Here is a 19,445-nt window from a genome sequence, read left to right as displayed (position 1 = left end):
TCAAATTAAAAAGTTTGGTCCATGCCGAAGTAACATACATCCAAGTGTTTAAACTTAAAATTGGCGGAGGAGTTTGGTAGAGTTTTCACAGGTCAAACCGTTGAACTCTGACAACTTGATAGCCAAATTTATAGCCGAAAACCGATTAAAAAGATTTTCCCCAATATCAATACCCCTTATATTAAGTCTTGTATCCGTAGACCGAAAATTGACAGTGTAGTCTTGTAGGAAAATGCACACACAGATAAACACACACAGATAATTTCACCTTTACAGATATAATTTATATATGTGCGTATGTGTGTGCGCGCGCATGCGCGTTTGTGTACACAGTGTGTATTTAGGCAGCATTCTTTTCATTTAAATAAACCGTATTATAAAAAGAGCTTTCGTTTGGTAAGACTTTTCCTATTTTTCCAGTTTTTCAGATGATCTTTTTAGCATGTAGATCAAAAGAATTAATTAAAGACTTAATATGAATTCGGGGTTGATCACGGTGTTTATTTATGCCTTATAAAGAATACATCGTAAGGAGGGCTGTGTGAATATTATTGCGAAGAGGACTGGGAGGTTCCTTTATATGTAGTAACCACGCCAACCTTATCTCCTTTGCTAAACAAAAGCACTTCTCGGACTAATAAATATCAAGCAAGTGCTTATCAGTAGCGGATTTTCAAACTATATTGTCCAGCGGCAAATATAATCAAAGCGTCAGAATTTAAAAAATACAACCACTAATAGTAATACTCCACAACAGCAAAATCATAATATCATTAACCTATTCCACTTTAACTAAATGCAAATGGGCTTTTAATTAGAAGACCATAAATTTTCCCTAGATATATTTCCACCATTGACAACAGTAGTATTAAACTTATCATATACTTAAATAAATTTTAACCCACAATCTAGTACGAAAAAATAACGTATCTCCTACCTTCAAACCACTAGAAGGGGAGAGGTGCAAATCTTATAACAACGATAAAACTGATAGTTACATTGGTTACGTTGGTTATACAACGCCTACCCTATCACGTAGCCTTGCCATGCATGAAACAGAATCAAGTGCAATATTACAGCATTTATATTTACAAAATAAAAAGAAACATATAACTGCCCCTCCTCCGAAGTTAGAGAAATTCTTGTCAGCGACACATAAAAAAACCAACGTCAAGAAGTTAAAAAATACCTAAAGCTATATGCATTAAGACGAAAAAAAACATGTTCTTAATCGAACCACACTCCAATCAAGCGAAAACACTCTCAAATGCCTGTCGTAATCATCCGTCTGACCACAGATCTAGACACCCCTCTCTCCTACACTGGACACTCATAGATCGCACACATTCCCCGCTGCTATTATATGTAAAAAAAAAACACTTCCAAGCACTCTTCGCAATATTATTCACACTGTCCTCTTGACGATGTCTTCTTGAAGGACGAAAAGCAGCACCGCGTCCAAAGTCACATGGAACTTAATTATGTCGATCTACACATTAAAAAGACCCTCAGAAAAATTGAAAAATATAGAAAATAGGAAGATCTTTTATCTGTTTATATATACAGCGTGTCCCAAAAGAAGCTGATGATTAAAAAAAATTAATAACTTTCTTAATTTTTTATATTTTTCTTTTATTTTTTCAGATGATTTAGAATAACCATTCCGAAGTCATTATGAGTCGTTACACTACCGGAAAGCCCATATTTATCGTAAAGTCGCATTTTCGGTTGAATGAGTCAATATCAGAAACTCAAAGAGAATTTCGACGAAACTTCAACACAAGAAATTCCCTACTCCCAATGCAATAAAACCAGTCACAATAAATGCCCGTAAAACAGTATAGAGGAGGAAATTAGGGCCATAAGCACTGAAACATTAAGTGATGTGCTGGACAATGCCCCGCAGAGAGCACAAGAGTGTGAAAATGAAAATGGACATTTAAGTAACATCATTTTTCATAACTAAAATTAGATCTTGTGAAAAACATACCCTAGATTAAGTTGTGTAAATAAAATTAGAATAAATAGACTATGATATATTACTATATCTCAAAAAATCACGGAGAGGCTAATCTACCTACACATGAAAATTGGTAAGCATCTTCTTTTGAGACATCCTATATATATATATATATATATATATATATATATATATATATATATATATATATATATAAATAGACTTCGTAGCCTCGTAGGAGATGTCCTTTTCTCTTCCTTGCTACCTCTATCTCACAGAAGAGATGTTGCGAGTTTGTCTCTGATGTATCGTTATTTTCATGGAAACTGTTCGACTGAGCTTCAATCTATGGTCCCCCCTCGCAAAACTTTCACAAGAAACACTCGTCTAGCTGTAAACACTATCAATAATTCCCCCCACTCTTTATCTGTGCCTAAACCTAAACGTAGATTCCATGAACAAAGCTTTTTTATTAGAACTGCACGCCTGTGGAATTGTCTTCCGTTTTCCTGCTTTCCGGCTGACTACAATATGGTTGTCTTCAAGTCTAACGTAAATAAGTTCTTGATGAGCCGTTCCATATAAGTTATCAAATTTAACAAATTTTCATTACTAATGATTATTATATTGTCCAATTTCTACTGTACACTCTTTAACCCTTATCCTTTAGTGGCCTCTTGGCCTTGATAATGTGTTGATACCTATGAAAAAAAAAGAAAAAGTCCAATGTGAACAAGTTCTAATTGAATCGTCCCCCTAAGTAATCCAAGTTACAAAATTCCCAGTTTACTATGCTAAAATCACAATGACTTATGTATACCTATTAACCCTTATCCTCGAGTGGCCTCTGGGCCTTGATAAGTGGTGACACCCATGTAAAAAAAAAAATATATATATATATATATATATATGAATGAATTGTACTTACGGTCACTTCCCGTCTTTCCAAGAAAGTTCTCACTTAGGGGACCAAGTCCTGCCGAATTGAAGACTTGTACGGTAAACCAATAATAACCATTCGGGTCCAGTCCGATAAGAAGGGCTTCAGACATCTGACCAAAATATGCTTGAAAATAAACTCTCGGATTGACGTGTTCCCGGTTGAAATAATTTACCTGGACCAAAAACAAACATAGTTGGACATTCAGCGCTTGAAAAGCAAAGCAGGAAAAATAAAAATGCTTGTCTTATTGAACAAAAGAGATCAATGTATCTTCTTTCTTATGCATAAAGTATAACAAATTCTTCTTCATAAACAAAAAAACTGTGATCCAATGAACTACAACTTTAGTCTTATCCACGCCCCCCCCCCTTGCTAAAAAGTGTGTTAGTGTTGTGGGGACTCAAATATGAACGGAAGAGGAACTATTCCGAACTGTATCAATTAACTGAGAGTCACGATTCTCGGGGGTGGTCAATGTACTTTCCTAGTACATGTAAGTGTTGGTTTCAACTTCGACAGTCAGTCTGACAGAAACTAGACCATTTAGATGGTGTTTTTTTTTCTGTCAAATTAATGTAAAATGTTCTGTTTAGCCATACGAGGTCGCCCTTCCCAGGCCTTGCCTCCTTTCGGTTGATCAAAGTTTATCGCTTGTTGCCTGAGCCTGAGATACCCTTACCGGGAAATGTTGACGAAGCTACGCAGGCATATTTCTGCAGGGCAGAGGTGCCCCTTCTTTTTGAGCACTGACTCATCCCCCCCCCTATTCCAACCTTGTGGCACATCCTCTCGTGGTCGGAGGGAGGTAAATATCGATCAGTGTACTTTTCGTACTTCGTCATCTTGGCGGTACTTACTACGACGGTTGCTCTTTGTATATGCTGGGGTTTTATTCCTGTTGTTTTTGTTTTTTTTTCAATATATTTTACTATTTCAAACTCCTTAGTTACTCTTCCAGATTCATAACAATTAGAAAGTTAAATTAGTTGATCTGAAGAAAAAAAATGAGCTATCAAAAGTGAGGTTAATAGAAAGATAATGGATATGGAAATGGTTTAGCAAGTTATACAAAAGCAAACTGAAATAGCATTGCTAATAATTTATCTTAAAAATAAAAACGTAGTCGAACATTTTTTTTTTTACATAGGCATAACCACTTATCAAGGCCTAGAGATAACTCAAAGATAAGGGTTAAGAGTGTACAGTAGTCAATTGGACAATATAGTAATCGTTAGTAATGGAAATTCAGTAAATTTGTTAACTTAAGTGGAACGACTCATCAAAAACTTATTTACGTTAGACTTGAAGACAACCATATTGTAGTCAGCTGGAAAGCAGGAAAACGGAAGACAATTCCACAGGCGTGCAGTTCTAAGAAAGAAGCTTTGTTCATGGAATCTACGTTTAGGCTTAGGCACAGATAAAGAATGAGGTGGAATTATTGATAGTGTTTACAGCTAGACGAGTGTTTCTTGTGAAAGTTTGGTGAGGGGGGGACCATAGATTGAAGGTCAGTCGAACACTTTCCATGAAAATAACGATAAAGCGGATACAAACTCGCAACATGTTGCAGGGAAGAGAAAAGGACATATCCTACGAGGCTACGAAGTCTATTGTGAACTCTATCAAGGCAGGGCAAGTCCTTTCTAGCAGCCCCTGCCCAGATGTGGCAACAGTATTGCATCCGTAGACCTACCTGGCTCTTATATAGATAGAGAATTGCATCAGCAATGAGATATCTACTGGATCGATAGAAGGATCTCACCATTTTTCCAGAAAAAAAAACTTCCCAGCATACTATAATATGGTCGTCTTTAAGTTAAACGTTAACAAGTTCTTGATGGGCCATCCCCTTGAATAATCCAATTCACACAATTTCTACTAACTTATACTTTGACAATTTCCCATTAACTACTGTACACTCATTAACCCTTATCCTCGAGTAGCCACCGGACTTTGATAAGTGGTGACTCCATTTTAAAAAAATTAAAAAGGGGCATCACCTATATTTTTTTTTCATTTCTCCTTTTTTTTCACTTTTTACTTTTTTTCTTCCCATTTTTGTTTTCACTCATCCTCTTTTTTTTTTACCTTATTTTTTTGTCATTTCTTTTTTGTGTTCTTCATCTCTTTTGTCTTCTTTTTTCTTCTCTTTAAGACTCTTGTATTCTTATTTATTTCCTCCTCATCTTTTAACACTTTCCCTCCTGTTTTTATTTTTTTTCTTTCATATATAAATACAACACACGAAGCGCTTCACTATAAATACAACACACGAGGCGCTTTACTATTTCAAGTAATTTAAATGTAATTTGAACTGAAGCATAAAAAAGCATCCAGATTTTAAACGAAAAAGTTATAAAAAAAACTGCCAGAAGACGACTGAAGAAAATCAGTTGAAAGTACTTGCAAAAAAAAGAAAAACAGATGGACGAAAACAACTACGAGACTTTCCAACTTTCCCACACAAATTCGACCGAGACATAAGAATGGCCATTCCAAAGAGTGAAAAATTACAACAAAAAAAAAAAGATTATTAAGCAAAAACACTACGTGCTATTTAACAATGTCTGCCTGAATGAAAACATGCTGCCTAAATACACGATTAACAAATCTGTAGATTATGTGGGTTTCTTTCTGTCTGTGTGTAAATATTTCACTTATAAACCCTTAAACTTCTTTTTAGTCACATAAATTAACAGGGAATTGTAATCATGCACTAATAATAGTGTACAAGGAGTAAACTCTTTGTTTGGATGGATAATAGCATGTACAGACATGTATCGCCAAGTTGAAATGCAAAAATATTCATTACAACTTGCCGACATATTTTTACTCCTTTCAGCGCATGCTCAAATTCAATTCATTTCTTGAAGTCGTTAATATTAAAACTTTCTTACTTCTCTTTTTATATCTACATCGGTAGGATACGCGACTGGAGCGCTGACTGTTTCTGTTTCCGTTGTAGCTGATAGAATCAAAGTCATATTTAACTTTTGGCATCACTGCTATATATTAGGTACAATATAATATTCAATGGAAATTTATCTCTGTGATAATAAATACGTAATACGCCTTGATTAAAATATGAACAAGCGTATTTTTCGACCGGGCAAGACTGAGCATCCATCTTGTCTCTCTATAAAACCTTCATTTTTATTGTTGTGCTTTTTTTATTTCTTATATAATCTTTTGATTGAAACGGACTGATTGAAAAAGGTTCTGTCGGACTGATTGAAAAAGTTAACGGTGCATTTAATTAAACGAAGTTATTATCTATAGGGCAATGTAGTTGTTCTTCTACAGGCAATAAATTCGATCGTTATGTACAACGTCATTGTTAACCTTAAACACAAGTTAAAACTTTCCTGTTTAACACGTAAATCTATCTATATTCCTATGAATTCGATTTTTTTGTGTGTGTGTATACTGATATTCATAATAAAAACCTTTTTTCTATTAGTATATATTTGCTTCCCTATGAAAGCGAAATGTGACACGAGTTTTTTGTAATGTGGGGAAACTAGCTTCCCCCTAAAAAAGGCAAAGAGGCACTGTGGTAGGGACCAAAAATAATAATTGTCTCAGTATAGAGGGTGTCTCCTCCATTGACTGAGACAAATTACCTTCTTGGCCCGAAGGCAAAGAACAACAGAAAAAAGCAAACCTTTTTTTCTATTTATTAAGTTATTTATTTGCTTTCCTACTGAACAAATTAGGCACAAGGCCTTTTTTAATGTGGAGAGTGAGGGGAGGGGGACCAGTTCCTCCGAGAGGGAACTGAGTAGTGACAATTGGTATGAAGGGTTTCCCCTACATTGGCCAAAACTGATTGCTCAAGAGCAATTGTTTGATATATGGAGTTGCCCCAACATATGGTATTTGATAGCAGTATCTGCCAGAACAGATACTACACTTTGATATCAGAAAAAAGATCTTGACCTGAAGGCCAAGAAGAAAAAAGGCGAACTTTTTTCTGTTTATTAAAAAGAAAATACAACTTTATTATATATGGGTCATGGAATTGCATTCATCTTCAAAAGACCTAGCTAATTTGCATATTCTTTTAAACATTCATTTTAACTCATTCCCTATTAGTTTTTTTTTTTCGGCTAACTTATAGGATGATCATCTTTTCCAGTTATTCTACATGATTTACACTTGCATAATATTTGCGTGAAAAGGTTATAGTAAAAACCCAAAACTTTCTAAATATATATTTATGTATGCGCATATATCTTCTTTTTTTTTTTTTTAAATTGCCTACAAAACTCCTCTGTCAGCTTTTGGTCTATAGACATGAAACTTTATATATAAGTTATCCAAACCAATGCGAAACTTTATATTTGGGTTTTAGCCGGTGAAAAGCGGTGGAAAAGTGTGTTAAAATTTAAAAAAAAAAACTGCAATTTGCCAGTTGAAGGTCGAACGACAGCATTACGAATATGCATGCGTAACGTAATAGCTATTGGTTCATGTTTTAATTTTAAGCCTTGCAGCAAACATGTCTTCTCGCTATATCGTAAACTAAACATTTTGATTTCGATTGTGTCACACGAGGTATTTTTATTTAACTTTTTATATCATTACTCTGTATTTGTTCGTATATAATATAATAATAAATACGAAATCTCTATTAATCAAAAGATCATATTGACGCGGTATTTTTAGACTGGGCAATGTTGAGTGGCCTCCTAGTATATATAGTTTATAATAAGAGGGCATATAGCATCACTTACCTGGTAGCCTTGAACCACACCTTTCATAAGGTTACGGACGTTGGGTACTTCTGTCCATTGGACAATAACGGCGGTACCATTATATGTAGCTACAGACATGTCCGTAGGAACACCAATAGGCACTAGAAAATAAAAGTTAATTATTTTAATAATAATAATAATAGTGATGATAATACAAACTTTTAACGACGCTGTCGTTCTATCGACGTCACTCCAAAAATGTGTTAGGAAGTAAGAAAATAATTAGTTAATCAGCAGAATAAAGGTATAAGAAATGAGTAGAAAAACAATGAAAAAGAAGTTGTTCATCAAGGTACACAAAAGCAGCTGAATTAGGACTGTTAATCAAAGTGTGGCAGTAACTGGGACTAATGGTCGGCCATTAAAAGTTAGTTTACAGACAGCTTGAGGGTAGAGTAAATTTTTGACTGTTTACGGACAGTCGTGAGTTTGCACCAGTTACGGACAGTCTTGAGTTTGCGACAGTTACAGACAGTTTAATTTATGACAGTTTAAGGGCTGTTGTCGCTGAAAGTTCTTAAAGGTTTTGTTCGGGGAGAGAATTGCTATTAAGCATTTTAATGTTTATTGTAACACTTTGAAAAACAAACTCATGCATTCATTATTGGTTGGATCAGTCTGACCCTTCACTTCTAAAGCAATCCTTTGTCTATATAAGGGTCAAATAATCTCTAAGATTAAATACTGTTGCAACATTGATTTTGAAATCTAGTGGGGTGATTTCCGCTTCTCTTCTTTGCAGCTTCCTTCTCTCAGAAAACAAGTATCTAGTCTTTCTCTATTATATCATTGTTTTATGTGACTTGCTCAAATGGACTCCAGTATATATTTATCTTCATCATGCAAAAGGCTTGCAATAACAACTCGTCTATCTACAACAACTGTAAATAATCTCTTTGTCTGTGCACCTATGTTTCTTTTTTCAATGTCTATTATACGAGGTACCTTAAATAATTTTAAGGCTTTGTTCGCATTGGCACTTTTTATTGGTAATACACACATGAAACTCAAGTCCCCTTCGAAGTAATATCCTTCGGCTGTGAGGCACTTATTATACCATTCCAACAATTCCTGGAAGACCCCATGGAAGTCCGCTTGTGTGAACGTGTAAATGACCCTTGTCAAAGCCTCTTTCATCTCCTCAATTTTCTCATTAACGACAGCCTCCAAGGTTTTCCTTGAGCTTAGGGAATAACCAAAAGTGAAAGAGTGCAAAGTCTAGAGTAAAGGGAGGACGAGGAACTGTCTTGATGCTCATCTTGGTCAAATAGTCTGTTACAAGAATGGAGTTGTGAACTGTTGCATTGTCCTGGTGAAAAATGCACAATGGCCCGATGTGAAGACTACCGGCCTCTTCTGACGGAATATTTTCCGGACCTCCATTCAACATAATATTCCTTGTTGACTGTCTGTCCAGTGGGAACACAGTGCGTGTAGTTCATTTCCGTACTTCCAAAAATTGATTATCATAAGTTTCTGGTTAGATTTGAGCTGGCTGGGTTCTTGTGTCTGGAAGAGCTAGCACATTTTCATTGGGAACTCTGTCTTTTAGTCTCTCAATCATTACAGTAGATCCAGCTTTCATCGCAGTTCGCCACGGCATACAACACTGCGGGAACTGAATTAATCAACTCACTAATATCTCTGCTGTCATGACAACGTTTTTCATTATGATCATCTCTCACTATCCTTGAGACAAACTTTGCGCAAATCTTCCGCATCTTCAGTTCCTCGCGGCCTTTGTTTATAGAGACTTATTGTCCTTATAGACATACGACGGTCCTTATATATGAAATTCTTTATCTGGCCAATCAACTTTAGTGTTCTTACTTCATTACTTCTCCCCACCCCCATCATCCTTCAAAGATTCTTTGCATTCACTGAATCTCTTATGCCACCTAAAACCTGATGCTCGGTTAATGCAAGATAGCCTAAACACACTGAAACATTCTATACATTTCTGTGGAATTTTTCTGTGTTTAAAACACAATTTTATTGCATATCGTTTTTCTAAAATGTCCTCACGCCCGGATTGCTTGTCTGAAATTCACTAGCTGTGGTAATCAGGCTTTAGTAGCGTGAATCCAATTCCTTCTGAAGCTATTCATTTTAACCTCAAATCATAAATATCGCCCAATCATCTGATAAGAGGTATAGCAATAACATACTGAATTTTCAAGAGTTTAAACGCCTGTACAAAAAACGTCTGGAAACCTATTGAAAGGACCTCATACATGCATGTGTGTTTTTATCATCTCTTTCTGACACCGCTGTGCATCTGTGCAGTTTTGTCTAATGCTTTATGTGCAAATAAAGTTTCCTTTCGTGTAGAAAATGACGAGACGTTCGCTATGTGTGATAAATGTTCTCTTTTTGGAGAGGGGGAGGGAAGAGAGACTTGCGTTCTCTAAGCTAATTATTTAGTTAACTTTTTAACTTAACTGAAATGGTCACATGACGACCGACGTTATGTCGGTGTTATATTTCACACTTAGCAGTTATCAAAGTCTTCTACATTAACGGCCAACTGCCTCGAGCAAGAGTCGCACTATTTGATGGCTACCATTCCGCTTTCACAGACAGATTTTTTTTAAAATCTTTGTTTTCTTGCGAGTCAAAAAATTGACGTCATTTATCATCTCGACGAATATTCCTGTTTTATGTAACTGATCTGACTTTTCCTTTTTATTTTAATTTCAAATCTCAACAATTCTTGATTCAAGCTTTGTAATGATTATGTTCTGCAGATATCACGACATCCACTCGATTTGCCCCTTGCCAATCCCAACACAAAGTCCCTAATATGTAACATCCCTAGTCGATGCCTCCGTTCAGTCTCGAAAGACAAAGGATACCCTCGTAGGGGCAGCTGTACCTGTAATTGTGAGGCAAGGGTTGCACAATCTCCAACCACACCTCTCAAGAATCGGCACTGCTTGAGTCCAGTGGCAAGGAGAAGACCAGGACGACTGGAAACAATGCCGTGATAAGCAGAGAGCACTCACAGCACCTGTAAATCTCAAATGGTCATCCATTAAGTACTGACCAGGTTCAACGTTGATTAACTCCGGTGATCCAGTGGGAACCGATGTGTCAACATAATTATGCCGTACATAACATCCCTAGTGTGTAAGTAATAATCTATAATATAAATCTCACCTGTCTGTTTAAATGTATATATGTATTTATGTATGCCTAAAACGTTTGACAGAGGTGGCGGGTTTTCACAAGATTTGTATCGTTTTAAAGATCGACCCTTCAGACTACAAATAACGAGAAATTGGCTAAAATCATTAATTTCTTCACTCTCAACTAGGTACTTTTCTACAAAGAGGGGTCTTTTTTTCACCGATATTTTCGAAAGCCACACCCTCTTTTCGATTGACTAGCCTTAATTTAAATCTTCGACGCTTCCGGTTTGGCGATGGACGCAACGGAAAATACGTTAGGGTTTTTTTTTCACGTTCTTTTCCTCCTTCGCGATACGGGTTCGATCCTGCTCGCCTACTGCCACTTTGTTGTTTTTTTTGTTTTTTGTTTTGTTTTGTTTTTTGCTCAACACACACCTCTAAACACCCGGGCAACACCGGACACCCAGGCTAGTCTAATATAAAAAGCTGAACGTATATGTGTCTGGCCTGATTTTCGGTGTGCAAAAGAGGAAGTTGGATGAGAGGAACGAATGGGAAGTTGAAAAGAGGGAGAAGGTAGAATCGCTGTTCATAAGAGTAGGGCGATTCAACTTTTGTTCAGCCCTCAGTGTAAGTCCTCTTTGATGCGAGTTTCATGTTGGCCCTACAAAGTAACAGATATTGTACTTTCTTACATCCATTGTATGGTCTTTGTTTTTTTATGGTGAAGCAATTCAGATCCAGCGAAGATCAGGAACAAAATGCTAAACCAGAGCCAGAGAATTTAAACAATGCCCCTATTTACAATGCCTCCCCACTGGACAGAGTTAGACACCAGGGTCGTTTTTTAACGTGGAGAAAAGGAACAAAAATTTAAAATTGTCTCAGTCGTGAAGGACTTCTCCTCCACTTACAGAGAACAAGAAATTGAAGTGCAGTATCTGCAGAACATATACTACACTTTGATATCGGCCCAAATGTCATACGCTAGCAATACGACTTAATTTGCGTTTTAATAACGGCGTGCGATTCAATAAACCTTTCGTTGACTCAAGGTCGCTTTTGATTTATTTGAATTCTTTGATATCCCATGTTATATTAGTCAGCGTGGCGAGGACGAGTTTTTAAGACATGCGCGAAACAGAGAGCTGTCCTCCCTCATGCAGAAACAACGAAAACACGAATGAACGGTGAATTCGCGCTGAGGTATTTTATTTTAATTTTTGAAAACAATGATGAACATAATTAATTTGCTGATATTATTTTGATTATTCGGACATTCTTCACTGTTATTCTCATAAAGTTACGGCTGATTTAACCTCCGACTTTCTTCAGCTGTATCTTGTCAAACTTTTTAATTTTTCTGCTGAACTCTAGAATCTGCATAGAATTTCTAACGGAACTCGTTGTTTTATTCACGGGAAAGCATGCTCTCATTCCGTCAGCAATGATCGAGTAGAAGCCTTAAGTAATTCATAATGGTATTCTTGGTATCGCCCGCGTATAAGATTGAACCTTCAACCACCAGGACAGTGTCGCTTAGAAATTAGTACCGTATTCATTATGTTACGGGTACTTGCGAATTCAGACGAACGAGTTTAAAGATTTCCGAGTTCGACTGGATGTACCTGAAGAAGGCTGGATGTTACATCGACCGAACCGTTCTAAGAATGATACTCTAGGTGAGAATAAATTCGAAAAATACTTCTAATAAAATAATCAATCTTCAATTAAAAAAAAGGTCAATTGAATATGTCAAACGGAAAAGAAAAAAAAACGTACTTCCCTCTGCTGAGTATATCTCAGATATTGTTGAGTTCGGTCCTGCTCCGAGGTCGTTGAACGGTTGAACCTTCACTTCATAAGGTGTATAAAATTGTTTCTTTCCAACCAAAGCATAGTGATTGTCGACATCTTTGTACAGTTTAGCCTGAAAAGTAAAACATGATAAATCTTTTTTTTTTCACACATACGAAATCACGGCGAAATAAAAAACGAAAACAACTCCAAGAATACGAAACCATTTATGTGGCCAGTAACTTTCCTCGATTATTTTCTAAGATAGCGACCAATATGCCTGACAAAGGTCGAAGGCTACATCGACTGAAACTTTGCACAAATAACAGACAAGATAAGTACACTTGGCCGATCACAAGTAATACGGACAATCAGCTTTTCTTTCAAAACTTCAGAATTATGATTAATCAATATTTGCAGAAAAGTAGCCCCAACACTTATTTTTTAATCATGTGAAGTTTGGGTAAAAAGTAAGTTATATACATTACTATGTGTGGGAATAATATATCAGAATCGGGAATTGGAAAAAATCGGAAGATTTTGAGGTATCATAATCGGTAGATAAATAAATTGAAAAAAGAAATGGGCTTGGCGTCCAGGAGTACACTTAATTCCTGATGGATTACTTTCCAAGAATTTGAGCTGATTTACATTTTAAGTTTCTTATATTTTTCCTTTTCATTGTCTTTTTTAATAATCTCCGTACTTAATTTATTCTGCTTTTTTAATATTTTATGAGTGAATTTTTATCAGAATTGATTGTAAAATTTGAGTTTAAAATTTTTTGCACAACTTTTTTTGGAAATTTAAATGAATATTTTTTTTAAAGTATTGAAATTTTTATATTCTTTAATTAAAAATAAATTCTTTCGTTTTATATATACATATCATTTCATTATGTGAGTGGGAAGGTATTTCTTTAGACTTTATTGTTTTTCGGTCTCCTCTCTTCTTTATCTCCATCATATAAAACCCCTATATTTCTTTGCCAAGTTTAATGTACATGTTTTCCATTTCTAATCTGAATGTTTTCAAAGTCGGTTTTATCTTTTTACATTTATATTTTTTATTGCCGGTTTTGTCTCCTCTTTTGACGAAAAGCATGTAGCTTCGAAATGTTATGGTCTAAAAATGTTTAACCTTTATTCCTCTTTCTGCAACCCTTTTGACAATAATGTAATAAAGTTTATATGTAAATTTGCTCCTTTCCTTCTTAGTCAATATATATACATACATATATATATATATATATATATATATATATATATATATATATATAGCTTAGTGCGTTAGAAGAATAGAGTGAGCTCAATTCTATAAGAGGAGACTTATCAGGACAACAGAAAGCTCAACAAGTATGATTGGAGCTTATATAGGAAAATAATAGAAATGGTAAATGAATTAACAAAAACTATATATTGATAAATATAGATTGGTTCATTTATTCAGTTATGAGGGAATACAAACAATTAGTTGGGGGATAGAACGGACTCTTTATGCCAGGACATTTCGAAGCATAATGTCTCTCATCAGATGAGTAGAGAAGATGCTAGGTAACATATTGGGGATGCGGCGTCTAGCTTGGGATTCATTAGGAACGAAATAGATCAATTAAATTATAGATGATGTTGGGGGATTTTTATCGAATTCTAAATAAAGGAGGAGCGTACTGTATATAGTGTAATGTAAGAAATTTGTATGGGGTCTTTATCATAGTCTTAAATGTATGTAGTATATGTTTTTAGGCTTAAGGGGAGGTATAGCTTCATAAACCGAAGTATCTCCTTGTATTTAATATCGTCTGTTTGAATTAAAAAATGTTGACTAAATCTGCCAATTTCATATATATATATATATATATATATATATATATATATATATATATATATATATATATAATACGGCATAATCAAGTTGACACACCGGTTCCCGCTGGATCACCGAATTATACAACGTTGAACCTGGTCAGTACTAAATGGATGACCATTTGGGACTATCAGGTGCTGTATGTGCTCTCCGCTTATCTCCACATTATTTCCAGTCGTCCTGAACTTCTCCTTACCACTGGACTCAAGCAGTGACTATTCAGAATGTGGTTGGTATTGCGAAACCCTTGCCTCACAATTACACTCACTGTTGACAGCACAGAGGGTATCCTTTGTTTTTTGAGATTTAATGGAGGTATCAAATATATATATATATATATATATATATATATATATATATATATATATATATATATATATATACAGCCCCTTAGCAACTTCAATATCGGGGCAAATATATTAACTGTATTCAATAACTAACAAGAAACTAAATAAATCTTCTATAACATAAAGCTGAATGTGTGTGTGTGTGTGTGTGTGTGTGTGTGTGTGTGTGTGTGTGTAGTCACGAATAGGCTCCTATTTGGTTGACTATTTTAAAAAACTGATTACATATTATGATAGAAGATGTATCGAGACACAGGAATAGGTATGTTTGATCTGGCAGAACAGTGGTTCATTAAAATTGTGGGGTATGCGTACGCGCCTGGTCCACAAAGTATGGAAATAAAAAATTAAAAAAAAAACGTTTACAAGTATTTTGATATAGATGTACATAATAATACTTTGATAAGTATGTTTTAACTTAAATAGGGATGGTATAATAAAATTGTGGGGTCTGTGTTCGCACCTGGCCTCAATAGAGTGGAAATAGGCAGACACTTTACTAAAGACTTTTCATATCTATCTGTGTAAGTATACTTTGATAATTATGTTTCTGTTTGAAGAAATATGGTATAATAAAATTATGGGGTTTATCTATTTTATTTTTACTTTCATCATATTTTGCTTTGGTTTTGATACCCCCAAATTCAACCCAAATTTACAACCATTCGTTTTCATAACCTCTCATACTTTCATAAATAAGAGTTCATTTTCTATTGGCTGTTTTGGAACCCAGTCAACGACGAGTACTTTTGCTAGTATATATATATATATATATATATATATATATATATATATATATATATATATATATATATATATATAAAGTAAGAAAATCGAGATTGGAAATAAAATAATATTTTTTTTCCTTTTTTCTTCTAGAGGTTCTTTATTATCTATAATAGCACAACACATAAAATGGCGACAACCTGTACAAGAAAGAAATGTCGAAACACGTGTTTTCTTCATGTGCAAAGGCTAAAATATAAAATATCCATTAGCGTTTCAACATCATAAGGAATGCTTTGTTAGATATATTTTTGGCTGTTAACGTATTAAACTAATACTAAAGTTGGGCATTAAAAACGTAATAAACTAATACTTGAGTTGGGCATTTAAAATGGCACAGGTCCTGTTTATCTTTAGAATTCTTCAAAGCCGAGAGAAAATAAAATGATTTGTATAAATGAATTATTAATGATAATAGGATTTTCTGCGCTTCGGAAAATGCCGCATTAAAACCAGACAACGTGAAAATGCGGGGAAGAGACAAAAAATAAGTAATTGACCTCAACACAGAATAGATTTAATATTTATAAACCTGAATAACAAAATTCTAATATTTGCTTGAATGATTTGTTATAAATTCAATGTAAAAAAATTGCAGAGAAATAAATCAACTTTAGCTAGAAAAAAAATTGATGTTTTGAGTTACGGAAGATCGTAATAACCATAATTATTTACGTTTCTTTAGCTCTTTGGAGAATTAATCATTAATTTTGTTTCCATAAATATATCCATGCGATTAAAATCAAGTTTACCTTATTTACTCGGTTTTTAACTTCATGAAAGGCTGGCAGGATCAGCTGCCTGGGCGTTGCCCAGGATTTAATAATGAATTATCTATTTGCACTAAGCCCACAACACTAGCTAATGTTGTTACATTTAAAACTCTATATAACAGAGCGCTGACACACGTATGGCAGCAGTAGCAGCAGCAGAAGTAGGAACAGTCAATGTATGTAAATGACCGAGCTGTGTGCGAGGTTACGTCACAAAAAGGAAAAAGGAAAAAATATAATGTGGTCGAGAAGGGGAAGAATTGACGTGTTATACACAGGGCACAAGAGCGACATAGAAATACGTGTCCTAAACATGGCCGGACAAAGACAGATTAGCACTCGTTCGACATGGCGGCGTCTTGTTAAGCATACGAATACGAAAACACTTTTAAACAAGAGAAAGACGTTATTCTGAAAGTACGTGTAAATAAATGTCTGTTGTTTCAACTAAAAAAAGTGAGGAAAGTTCGTTTTTTTGTATTTGTTTCCTTGCACATCTTACATAATACGTGTGGGTCCCGAATGTGGACATTTAACGACTACATTACGTCTATTTGATTATGCTTTAAATTTTTTTAAATAAGAACTGATAATTTCTTATTATATATAAAGTATTCTAACTACTACTCTTACATTGAGAAATATTCGCACACCATTTCGGAGGATGTAACCTCCGACCTTCTACAGATATATCTTGTCGAATTCGGCAATCTGTCAATCGAATTCGGGAGTCTGCGTGGCGTAGTGGATAACGTATTTGGAAAAAAATTCAACTGTAACCTACACTCTTCTGTAGGTTGAATTTCAATCTTCAGTGGGGATGATACACAAATTAAAATAGCGAATTACTTAGAACATAGTTTACGGAACTACAAGTTACCTGACTTGATTTTTTCAATAAAAGTTTTTAAATAAAACTGTAGTATTGTTTTCTTTCGGGCGACAAATTTATCGTTCCAATCCGTATTCTTTCGGATTCAACCAGAAATATATGCAACATATTTACTATCAGTATCATCAAATATATGCAACATATTTACTATGCGTATCAATGTAAACAAATGGATAAGACTGCAGGTGCGCAGGGCTTTCGGGTGGTTTCACGATTGGATAGAATACAACTTACGACGTTCCAGTTTTCGTCTTTGTTTCCTTTTTTCCTCCAATATACCACGTAACCGAACGTCGTTGCACCGTGTTCGTACTCGGGTATTTTCTGAAAATGAACGTGCAGACATTTAAAAGTTTTGCAAACAATTGTAGCTGTTACCGCCACCCTCAATAGACTACGTAGAAAAGAAATTCAGAGAAAACTCAAAACACACAAATATATATATATATATATATATATATATATATATATATATATATATATATATATATATATATATATATATATATATATATATATATATATATAAATGTTAAAATTAGGTTTATGGTTTTAAAGAAGATGTAGGTTTCAATTTAATCCTCATGTCGCTAAATTTTGTTTATCGGTAGTTTGTTTGCCTTTAGCATTTATTTTATCTTTGTGGTTGCATTCATTTTTATCTAGTTTTATATATATATATATATATATATATATATATATATATATATGTATGTATATATATATATATATATATATATATATAAGCTCTTTTGTGTGCGTATGTGTGTAAGTTCATTCCTTGTAGACTCGGAAACGGCTAAGCCAAGTTTTATGTAATGTCACACGAAAGTATTTGGCAGTGTTTTAGATAGGTTTTATATATATATATATATATATATATATATATATATATATATATATAAAGACTATCCATTCATGTGTAATCACCTTTTTCTTCACCATATTCTCTCTGCTTCACTTTTTTTGTTTTCAAGTAAGGTCTTTGACTTATTTGTTGTTTCACCAAATACTTCTGCATGCCAAATCCGATCCCGCATTTTGCTAATTCCTATCCTCTGATGAGAAGGAAAGTATTTATTCAGAACTCCGCGGATTAAGGACTATCTATTTATCTAGTGTTTCCTTTTCACATTAAATATGTGTTTTACTCATTTGAAAGTGTTTTTTTAACATATTTTATTAACTGTTTGCTCATATAAATATATATATATGCATATATATATATATATATATATATATATATATATATATATATATATATATATATACACTAGCAAACGTACCCGTCGTTGACTGTGTTCAAAAACAGCCTTTTTTAACTGGGGGTCACCACTTATCAATGCCCAGGGGCCACTCGAGGATAAGGGTTATTGTGTGTACAGTAATCAATGGGATAGTATCGTAGTAATAGTAGTGTGGATTTGATAAGGTGTCATTGCTTAATAGGGCGGTTCATCAGGAATTTGTTGTGTGTGACTTGAAGACATCCAAGTTGAATTCGGGAGCGGGAGGCAAGCGGCAGAGAGTTCCACAGCCGTTCAGTTCTAAGAAAGAAGCTTTGTTCATGGAATTTACGTTTTGATTTAGGCACGGATAAAGAGTGTAGAAATTATGTACAGTGGTTTCAGCTAGTCGGGTGTTTTTTGTGAAAGATTGGCGAGGAAGGGGGCAGAGAATGGAGCTCAGATGAGCACTTGCAATGGAAATAACGATAAAATAGAGACAGGCTCGCAACGTCTCTTCTGTGGGAGAGAGATTGCAGGGAAGAGAAAAGGGCATCCCCCACCAAGTCACGAAGTTTATTTTGTATTCTGTCAACGCAGGATAGGTCTTTTTAGCAGCTCCTGCCCAGATGTGTCAGCGGGACACCATCCGTGGACGTACTTGGCTTTTATATAGATAGAAAATTGCATCATTAGTGAGATATCTTCTGGGGCGGTAGAAGGATCCCACCATTGGTCACAGACTTGATGCATGTGTTCCATTTCAGACCAGGATTAAAGGTCAAACCCAAAAGCTTATCAAAACATGAGGCCTCCCCTAGACGAGAGTCATTCATTTTAATCGATGCCAGATGGGGATCAGAGCGTTTATGGTATAATGATAGATGCATTAAAGGTAACGAGTCACCTCTTCCCCCACTGAACCACGCGCTCAAGATCTGAGGAGAGAGAATCAGAGAGAACC

At 34.9% G+C, this 19,445-nt stretch overlaps 1 protein-coding gene across 1 annotated transcript in view; it reads right to left on the bottom strand.

Annotated features, from left to right (window-relative positions):
- The window catches only part of LOC145259607 (contactin-like), a 193,192-nt gene that overhangs the window by 19,091 nt on the left and 154,656 nt on the right, over positions 1-19,445 (bottom strand). Inside the window, exons 6-9 of the mRNA XM_080117263.1 lie at positions 17,490-17,579; positions 12,577-12,724; positions 7,643-7,764; positions 2,889-3,075 (exon numbers count right to left, since the gene is read on the bottom strand). Of these exons, the coding sequence (XP_079973389.1) occupies positions 2,889-3,075; positions 7,643-7,764; positions 12,577-12,724; positions 17,490-17,579 (547 nt within the window). The remainder of the gene's footprint in view (positions 1-2,888; positions 3,076-7,642; positions 7,765-12,576; positions 12,725-17,489; positions 17,580-19,445) is intronic.

The sequence above is a fragment of the Euprymna scolopes genome, chromosome 35 (assembly GCF_053919585.1).
Source record: "Euprymna scolopes isolate OS-2025 chromosome 35, ASM5391958v1, whole genome shotgun sequence".
NCBI lineage: Eukaryota > Metazoa > Mollusca > Cephalopoda > Sepiida > Sepiolidae > Euprymna > Euprymna scolopes.
The sequence above is the reverse complement of the archived record's forward strand: the minus strand, read 5'-3'. Positions and strand labels throughout refer to the sequence as shown.